Source organism: Balaenoptera acutorostrata, chromosome 6 (assembly GCF_949987535.1).
Source record: "Balaenoptera acutorostrata chromosome 6, mBalAcu1.1, whole genome shotgun sequence".
Lineage (NCBI taxonomy): Eukaryota > Metazoa > Chordata > Mammalia > Artiodactyla > Balaenopteridae > Balaenoptera > Balaenoptera acutorostrata.
In genome coordinates, this window is record NC_080069.1 from 12,215,583 (window position 1) to 12,225,972 (window position 10,390).

Sequence of the window (10,390 nt, forward strand, 5' to 3'; positions counted from 1 at the left end):
AATGCTCTCATTAATCACTGTACCATTTTGCCTTCTCTGGCTCTGCAATATTTAACTTTACTCTTTGTTTATATTTATGAGATTCTCTGCAAAATGTCAGGGCATTGCTTGCCAGAGTAGATTTTTAAGCCTACCCATCAGTTTGTCATGACTCTGATGGGTCTCTAGAGCAGAGACAAAAAGAAAGACATAAAATCAAGACCTTTATTCGGCTGAGGCAAAAGAAAAAAGTTGTGCGGAGAATAAAGAACACTGGGCTTGGAGTTCTATATCTCTTTATCCATCACTATGTTAGTACTGTAGCTATTAAGTTTGTGGCAGCCACTTTAATATCATTTTTTTTAATTTGGAAATTGAATAATTGAAGAAAATAACCTCTAAGACAGTTCCTGCTTTAGGGTTCCATGCTTTTGCCATTCTGCTTCCAAGAGCTATGAGATAGTGACCACATAAGATGTAAAGACGCCTGAAACTTGATCCCTGCCGTGTAAATTAGCGGATGTCTTAAATAGGTGAAGAGGACAGGAAAGAGAGTTTTAGACATCTGGACCCAACTTAAGAGAACAAAAAAAATGAACAATGATCTGGAGAAAAGTTTGTAGTGAGTCTGGTTAGAGTGGAAGTATTAATGTTAGAAATCTACAGTAGGTTTAGCACTATGGAGGACCCTGCATGTCAAGCTATTGACAAACATTTGGTTGCTACTGGAGTATTTTGAGCAGACAAGTATACTGTAATGTCAAAAGGCATCATCAAAGGAAAATTGTCAATCAAGAATCACTGGCCAAAGTTGGCCAAGTCAATATTTTATAAATTTGGATTCTCATTAAAATATACAACTCCAATATTCAGGAGAGAAAGAATTCATAATTATTTAGGCTGTGCCTGTATAATACTGCATCAAAGAACAAAGGGAACATTCAGGTAACCCTATTTTATTATGAATATTTGAATAGATTGCAACTTATTTTTAAATTCAGGAAAACAATTTGCCTATGTAGACTCAGCCTAAATTTCATGTTTTCATCTTTTAAAGCTTTATAGCGGACACCAAGTAATGTTTTATCACTGAGAACCAGCACAGCCCTACCCTTTGGGTCTTTTCCCTTAAATAATATTGCACATGTGGACCAAGTGAGAATGGCCTTTGAGGATATTACCAAGGGGTTACGTTCCTAGGGGACAATCGGTCAAATGTGAAAACTCAAATGCATTGGGAATCATTTGAAACTTTTTAAAGATATAATAAGGTGTTTGTTGGTTGGTTTGCTTTATTTTCCTAACCAGTTGGCCCGTTGGCTTGCAAATAACATGTATGAATCTGTGTGTTTTCTTCCAGGGTCTTTCTTTCCTGATTTCAGGCCCTCAGAAACAGTTTTTAAAATAGCATTTTGGCTCGGATACCTAAACAGCTGCATCAACCCCATTATATACCCATGCTCCAGTCAAGAGTTTAAAAAGGCCTTTCAGAATGTCTTGAGAATCCAGTGTCTGAGCCGAAAGCACTCTTCCAAACATGCCCTGGGCTATACTCTGCACCCACCCAGCCATGCCCTGGAGGGACAGCACAAGGACCTGGTGCGCATTCCGGTGGGATCCGGAGAGACCTTCTATAAGATCTCCAAGACGGATGGGGTCTGTGAATGGAAATTTTTCTCTTCCCTGCCCCGTGGATCTGCCAGGATTACAGTGCCCAAAGACCAATCAGCCTGCACCACTGCCCGGGTGAGAAGTAAAAGCTTTTTGCAGGTCTGCTGCTGCACGGGGCCCTCGACACCCAGCCATGGAGAGAATCATCAAATTCCAACCATTAAGATCCATACCATCTCCCTCAGTGAGAATGGGGAGGAAGTCTAGAGGACAGGGAAGGTCAGAAGGGCAGGGGCATGACCTTAGGCACCCACTCCACTTCCTACTGGGAAGGCCAGTTCACATTTTGTGGATGATGAGACAGGACCATTAAACCAGGGACCATCTGGGAATGGGCTGGGGAGGAGACCCGACTCTTGGGCAGTGGGTAGGGCTTAGGGAAGAGGGAGGATGTCACACAACCGTCCCGTTCACAATGATGGTAAACAGCATTTCCTTGAGCCTGATGCTCTCTGGGTCATCCTCTGAGCCCGCTTTCCATGTCTGGCCCTTTCAACGAAAAACACCATGGGAAACAGAATTTCATACACAATCCAAAAGACTATAAATATAGGATTATGATTTCATCATGAATATTTTGAGCATGCACTCTAAGTTTGGAGCTATTTCTTGATGGAGTGAGGGGATTTTATTTCCAGGCTAAACTTACTGAGAACCACTTTGGATTTTTACGGGGAGAAGGCCTGGAGGGGAAGAGCCTTAAGATGGTGGCCGGTATCCAGACACGTTATTTTTAGAGCAAGTTTTAAACTCCACCATTTCTGACACATCCAGTTTCTCGGCTTGGGGGAAACTTGACAGTGAGATTTACCTTTGGCTATAATGTGACTGCTTCTGATTCCCTAAGGATGAGAGGGAGGGACACTCATTACGTCTCTGATATAATGCACTTGGGTCTAGAAAGAGTTGAAAGAACCAGTCGGGGAAAGATGGCTTTTCCTAACGGAAGACAGTAAAGATGAGGGTCAGTTTTTCAACTTAACTTCTACGGACAGAATTCCATTAAGTGGCTCAAAGATCAGGTGGAAGAAGGCTTCTTGTGTAACATATCTAAAGATCAAGAGGTTGGGTTGGGGTGGATGCTAATTTCATGCTAAGATAGAGGTGGCAAAATTATTCCACAGGCTTTTCAACATGGCCTAGAAAGGCTTTTCTTGGCAAATCACTTACCTTTTCCAGAATTCCATTATGAAAAAACCAGAGCTTATAATATTTTGAAAGGCACAGCACGACTCCCATTTTTTGTCAGCTGCTTCACTATTGCATAATGAGTGAAGTCCACAGTCCCCGGGGCAAATGGGACATGTTGGAATGAGCCTGATGATCCAGAACTTTGAAAGATACACACGCTTAGCTTGGGAGGATGCTTTCTGGTCACCAAAAACCCATCAGAAACAGGAGTTTGCAAACGGTTTTTGACAGAAGCCTGTTTATGCTGATAAAAGATCCAATAGTCCGTTTATTTAATCTATCCCCACTTTTTACAAGAACTTGGGGAACACACTATTTTTTGCTTTCTGTATACCAAATTTTGGTCAACCTTAATAATTCTGTATATTACAAAGATACAGATGGTGACTATATGTAAAAATTAAAATTAATTTTTGCATTCCACAGTAAGAACTTAAAAGAAGATTTATGTTTTGGAAATAATTCTTGACTAGAATCACTGTTCTTAAACTCCTGACCATTTCTGTGGCCTCCTTCCCCCTATTTGGGGTAATTCCCTCTAAGAATTTCAAGGCAGATTGTAGCCATTATTTAACCTTCACAGCAAAGGTAGCGTCCCCAGCATCCTTTCCTTCTTTTCTTGCAGCAAAATGATAATTTCCTGAAATCTTTCTAAAAGGCTAATTTCTTCGCATACTGCGCTGGAAGGTATGCTTGCGTGTGGATTTGAGTTTGGTTGTTGGTTGTGTTTTGACCTAGAATGTTACTGCTTTCTCAGCCCTTTCTGGAAAGTGTCTCGTTGTTGACCAGATAGACACTGTGCCATGTGCTCGTAACTTGGATTCTGGCAGTAGATGTTGGCTGGATTTTTAGACTCTTCTGGTCTGTTTGTGTGTCTCCTGACAGCTCTTCCAGAGGTAGGTGTCCTATATTATGCCTGTAGGCATCAGGGAAGGACTTGACTGTGCAAACCTCACTTCAGTTTCATTGTTGAGAAGAACTTCTTTTAGGATCTGAATTTTTAAATCTTACCAGGCTCCCCCTTACAGGAAGTGTGTCCCCATGAAAAGAAGGGTAATAGCTTTTCTTCAGCAGAACACGGCTCCATGTTTGAGATGTTCTTTGAACACCTCTACAGACAAATTTAAATTTTAGATACTAGAAAGCTTAGGATCACTGGAAAGCTAGCCTTAATGCCACTTCTAATCAAAATAAACAACTCGGAAATCTTTCGGTCATCAGATAAAAGCCATGACAATTGTATTCATGTAAAACTATCCATAAATAATTGTCTGCTACACCCTTTTCCATCCCCACTCCCTCCAGGGAGGCAAACTTTAACATTTTTTTCCTTTCCCATGACATGATATTAGGTATAAACATGCCAATTTTACAAGAAATTGATACTGTCACCCAAGACGTAGTCCAAAGCGGGATAAACAATGTACGAGTTATTTTTTTACTCATCCACAAAAATCTCTGTACCTTTGAGCATGCCAAAAGCTCTCTAAAATTGTCACAGTTAAATAAATGATCGTCATATTTATACTCACATGTTTACTGCTTCTATTTGGAGTTTGAAGAACACACCCAGAGTAACAGTGGTCAAAATATCTTCTCTAATGTATTATAAAAAGCAGTTGCTTTGGGATTGTCTAAACATCACCAAAAATCAACTTGACATTATGGGATAGGTGAAATTTGAGTTTCTCCTGCAATTCAAACTGCACGCCTTAAGAGAGTCCTTGAATCTCTTTACTCAAGAATTTCCCCAGACCTTTGGCAAGGATTTCAGAAAAGCATTTTACGTATCAAGTTTTCTTCCTTTTACCTCCCTTGTGTCTCATTTAAAGACCGCTTCTGCCTGTAATCACTTGGGAATCTGCTAACGCTCTCCAAGATATTAAGGCTTCTAACGCTCTTGCCACCTACTTGGATTGCAAAGCTCCCCCAGTTGGGATTGGATATGCTGAGGATACGAAACCATACCCACACTTTTTAATGTTTTGTTTCTTTGGGATTTGCTTCCAGTCAATCTCAGTAAACATGCTGCCAAATCTCCATCCCAGCCAAACCCAAGAGCAGGTCGTAATGGGAAGGGTTCGGCGCCTGTAATTCTAACTATCAGTTGGCACCGCTTTTGTAGGGGAGAATGGCCTGGAATGTTCTTCAGGCTTTGCATGAAGGACAAATTATATCAAACTGGGTGAAGACGGACATATATGAGAATGCAGAAGAGGCTGGCTTGGCTTAGAACAGCAAACACGGTTGTGGATGCAAAACGCATTGTGCAGGGGCTTCCCTGGTGGCGCAGTGGTTGAGAATCTGCCTGCCAATGCAGGGGACACGGGTTCGAGCCCTGGTCTGGGAAGATCCCACATGCCGCGGAGCAACTAGGCCCGTGAGCCACAACTACTGAGCCTGCGCGTCTGGAGCCTGTGCTCCGCAACAAGAGAGGCCGCGATGGTGAGAGGCTCGCGCACCGCGATGAAGAGTGGCCCCCGCTTGCCACAACTAGAGAAAGCCCTCGCACAGAAACGAAGACACAACACAACCATAAATAAATTAATTAATAAAAAAAAAAAGAATTTAAGGCTTCTCTTTTAAAAAAAAAAAAAACGCATTGTGCAGTGTGTTAAAGTTACTGACAAGCAGCCACAGGTCATCAGCACACTTTCAGGAAGTATATCCCTATTTAAAATAAATAAAAAGCAAATACAGTATCACTTAACATTCACCTGTACTCCAAAAAAAGTGTTTTTTTGAGTTGGAGAGAGAGAAGGAATTATAGGTATTTCACCAGGAATTACACAAAGCCCAGAGAGTGTGTCAAATATGTGAATTTCATTATCTGTCACCATGAGGAAATGGTTCAGAATGCTGGTCTTCAAGTAGCCAGAGACCTTGGCAATCTTTGAAAATGAAGAATCAGTTGGCAGCTATGGCTGCTTCTTAGATGGCATCCTCTTGTTCCTGGATTTCACAAATGAAAGCTTTAAGTCCTGAGTGTCTCAGCTACTCCCATCCCTCAAAGTGAACCATCACGCAGACCTTCTGGCCCAATAGGTTTCATGGTTATGGCCTGGGAGTGATAACTTGTTAGGAACTATTTGCTTGGGCAGGGGATTATTCTCTCTTTAATCACAGCTGCTTAATCACAGCTTGACAAACATTCTCACTTGCTTCTGGGGCTGTTTCTGCTCAGATCCTCTTGCCAAAAGAGACACTGCCTCTGTGTCTGAGAACTTGTTGACTTAATTAAGAGCTCTGCTTGTCAGCAAAGGGAGAAGGGAGCCCAAGCACAAGGAAAGTAAATTCTTCAAGCAAAACCAGGGAGACTAAAAAGAAGACAGCGGTGGTAAATATGGAGACATCCGAGGTATGCTCACTTGTCACTCTGATTTCTTTTTACACTACTAGGACTTTTAACCATGAAACTACCTGCACACAGCTCCGGTCGAGCCCGCTTGGAACACTGTTGGCCCCATGCTCCTTGTCTACAAACTGTGCTGAGGAGCAGGGCTGAGCCCAGGCTGCTGTGGGGTCCACCATCTTCAAAAAGCAATGGCAGCAATGGCCTCTGGTCCTCCAAAGTCCCTGCAAGATGAGTGAGTGAAGATGACTGTTGTGGGTTTGGGCTGGCGAAAGCCAGCTGGGATTTGAGCAGAGGACACCAGCCCTGGCCAGTGATCCCATCAGCATTACCTCTTTCATACTTCCCCAGACCCAAATGTCATGGGGGCTGAGGATGGACCTTGTCTGTTCTGTATAGGAAAATGTCACTTCTTTGCTACTGCAACACGGACTACTGAGTCTCCCACCTAAAAGGAAGGTCATGACATTGGAAGGGGGCTGTTGAGGAGGAAGAAGACTGTGGACATTGCTCAGAGCTGTTCGGTAATGCGTTGAAGCAACTGATAAACAAGGAACTTCCCTAAAGCTGATGCTTATTCATTTCCAAAGACAAAATAGTTGTCCTTCTTATACTTGTGGCTCAGGAGTTACTACAGTACTTTCCATCCATATCACAGTCAACGTTGCACGTTATGAGCTGGAAATGATTATTGCGAAACTATAAGAAATACATACTTAATTAGGTAAAAAAAAAAATCTAAGAGCAAATTAATACTATATTTGGCAGGGAAAAAAATAATGAAGGCACTGACCTATTAAAAAACCTGAATATAGTAGTTTCATTCCGATGTGATAGAAAAGAAGCTACAGAAAATCCCAACATGAGTTTAGTATTTTCTTCTATTTATATAATATTTCATACGGGTCCAAAGTACTTTTGTCTATCTCGAGTTATCCCTATGAGGCAGAAGGAGAAGGAAGGAATTATTATCTTTACCTAGCATATGAAAAAACAAGGGGAAAGGTGACGTGAGGTTTAAGGATTTCTTTGAATATCTTCAAATCCAGCCTTTGACTTCTTTTTCCATGATGCTTTCAATATCCCCAAGGTCCACTGCATTTCTCGAGACTCTGACATTTACATTTCACTCACTCACCTCTTGAACCGTATTTTCAGCTCTATTTGTACCTTCTCTCCTGCTGTATCTCTGCCAGCGGCTGGGCCGATCAAGATTGTTCTAGGGGCTGAGTGCATATTTGTCTAGGGTTCTCTCACTGGCTAAAAGACAAGCAGATGTAATTCCGTTCTTTCTCCTTAGATAGGCAGCAAGAGCTAAGGAAATAAGCAAGGCGGGGGGCTCTTGGGTTGCTCAACGGGGTGACGTGTAAGGCAAACCCAGCAGTGATTGACACCTTAAGGGCTTCAGGAAAGGTCCCAGAGAGAGAGTTTCGGGAATGTTTGTTTTCCAGTGAGAACTGTATACACCCCGATCATCACCATCAGCAAGCTGTTCACTTCTTCTCTTGCACCAGGTGCCGCACTTGGCACAAAAAAATACAGAAAGGCACAGACAGTCCCCAGCTTGTGATCTGGGTGTGTTCCAAGCTCATCTGTTGCATTTTTCCAAGAGGCATTGTTTTAAACGGGGACGGGGAAGGATGTTCCCAGATGAACCAAAAAATAAAAATCTATTTAACGTACACCAGGGATTGGCAAACTTTTTCTGCAAATGGCTAGACAGTAGATATTTTAGGCATTGTGGGCCATACGGTCTATTACACACTCTTCTTTGTTTGAATTTTTTTATTTTTTTGGGAAACCCTCTAAAAATGTAGAAACCATTCTTAGTTCACAGGCTATACCAAAAAATAGGCCATGGGCCAGATTGAGCCCATGGGCCACAATTTACCATCCTTGATCTCTGCTATTACTAGTTTACAGTGTAGTACAAATAATGCTAAGCAGTGGACTTAGGTGTTCAACATACAAGCTTCTTTTTTTTTTTTTTTTTTTTTAATATTCCATTGCCACATCTACACTTGACTACATTAACATTCCCAAATGGTATGAGTTGTTAGGTAAAGTGACAAGTTCATATTCAGGGCTGGCTCCTGCCCCATATGACCCGCCCACCGAAAAGATAACTTAAGTATGGCATTGTGATTTTCAGTCCCCCCTCCCACTGCTGTATTCTGCAGAACAAGCAGGTCAGCAGAAGCCCAGGGGCATCCACGGGGGTCTTTCGGCCCTTCCCCTCACTGGCAAAATGCCCCAGCGCCATCTGGCCAACTCGGAGAGAAGCAACAGCCGATCAGAGCCATTTGACGAGGTCGATGTGAAATCCCTCCCAGCCCCGCTGCTGAAGGGAGGTCCCCCGAGGCTTTAGGGGCCACACTTGGCTCCTTGGGAAGGCCTCCTCACCACGGCGCAGGCACCCGGGCACCTGAGGGTCTGCCCTGGAGCTCGTGGGGACCTGGGGTCCGAGGAGGTGCCGGACGGGAGGACAGCAGCCGCAAGACCAGTGCTAGTTACCAGCAGGCGCTCTCCTCTGCCTCCTTCTCTTGTTCTTCTCTCCCTTTTTGTTTAAGTCTGAAATGACCTAACTAGCCTCGAAATGGCGTTACTATGGGGAACATATTTAGACCTCCCCTGGGATGACGGAGCCATATTTCTCTGAGCTGGGCGCTTTGGGGGCGGGGCTTCCTTCCCGTCCCCTCCCAGTTCTGATGGGCAGTCAAGCGAGGAAGGCTGTCCCAGCTGGGAACAACGTGTGCCAGTTCCCTTGGCCCAGGACCCGGTGTGCGCGGGGGCTGAGAGATGAGACTCGGCTGGGGTGGGGCGTGGGATGGGGGGAGGGGCAGACCTGATCGGGAAGGACCTGGGAGCATCGAGACCAGTCAGTAATAACACCACTGCCCGTGGTGGGCACAGAAGGGAAGGCTTTGGGGCAGGCGCTGTGTGGCAGCTTCCCTTCCCTCCTCCCGGCCCTGTCTGTCTTCACCATCTCCTTCCCTTCCTTCCCGTCTCCTTTCTCATCCCTTCCTCTCTCTCCATCCTTCCGCCCTCCCTCTCTTGCCAAGCTTACAAGCAGTGGTGATGCTGGGGTAGGTGCCCTTGCTCCAGAGGGGACCAGTTCCCACGGGGTACAGTGCTGACAACTTGGGGCTTCCCTTAGCTGCTCTGTCCCCTCCCACGGCAGGTCCGTGCCCTCCAGTGAGTCCAGGGCAAGAGACACCCCTCCACCACCCCCCCGCCGGTTGAGAGCACAAGCAAGGCCTCCCCAAGGACCCTTACCCTCTGCCTGGATTGCTGTCTTTGTCTTCTTATACTATTAGTTCCAAATGAAGGCTACAAACACCATGTGCAGTCACATCTCAGAAAAGAGTCAGGAGTGGTATCTATTCCCTCCCCCAAGATGTGCGTTTCTCCTTTTACCAGCTGCCACCTCGCACTCTCAGACAGTTCGGAAGTCTTTACGGATCCTGCAAAGTCCCCTTCTCTTTCTCTTCTTCAACTTTTGTCTCTTGCCTTTGTTGTCGTTGTTATTTTTCCTTTCACTTCCCTCTCATGTGTGCCTTAGGGCCTCTGAGGCCTTGATTAATCTTGTAAACTTGGTTTCATGTTAGCATGAAGCAATGATTATTCCCCCAGAAGAAATACTGTAGGCAAAACTCAACTGGGTGCAAGGTGTTCCTTCTTTTCTGCTGCTGCTGTGCCCCGTCTCTATCCCACCAGCCCATTTGCTCCTGGACTCCTATTCTTTCATCGTATCCTTGCACCGGGAGACTTTCCACTGCAAGCAAAGGGTCCTCTCCTACCAAACGTGCTCCTGCTTTTGCTGACACAGCTCCAAGCATTTGTAATCCCTCCGTATGCTCAGACCATCATAACAAAGTACCACACACTGAGTGGCTTAAACAGCAGAAATCTATTCTCTGACAGTCTACAGGCTGGAAGTCAAAGATCAAAGTGTCGGCAGGGTTGGTTCTTCTGAGGCCCCTCTCGTTGACTTACAGACAACTCCCTGTGTCTGCACACAGCCTTTCCTCTGTGTGTCTGTGCCCTAATCTCCTCTTCTTAGAAGGACACCAGTCTTGTTGGATCAGAGCCCACGCCAGTGACCTCATTTAACTGCAATTACCTCTTTAAAGACCCTGTCTCCAAATACAGTCACATTCTGGAGTACTAGGAGTAGGATTTCAACATACAAAATTT

The 10,390-nt window shown here is 44.5% G+C and overlaps 1 protein-coding gene across 4 annotated transcripts in view; it reads left to right on the forward strand.

Annotated features, from left to right (window-relative positions):
* Nucleotides 1-8,968, forward strand: part of ADRA1A (adrenoceptor alpha 1A) — a 96,936-nt gene extending 87,968 nt beyond the window's left edge. For 3 of the 4 annotated variants that reach the window (XM_007192750.3, XM_057549242.1, XM_057549243.1), the window contains exon 3: nucleotides 1,340-4,355. In XM_007192750.3, coding sequence (XP_007192812.1) covers nucleotides 1,340-1,857 — 518 coding nt within the window. In that variant the 3' untranslated portion in view covers nucleotides 1,858-4,355. Of the gene's footprint in view, nucleotides 1-1,339; nucleotides 4,356-6,240 lie in introns of those variants that run through there. The other variant, XM_057549244.1, reaches the window with a different exon arrangement.
* Nucleotides 8,969-10,390: the final 1,422 nt, after the last annotated feature.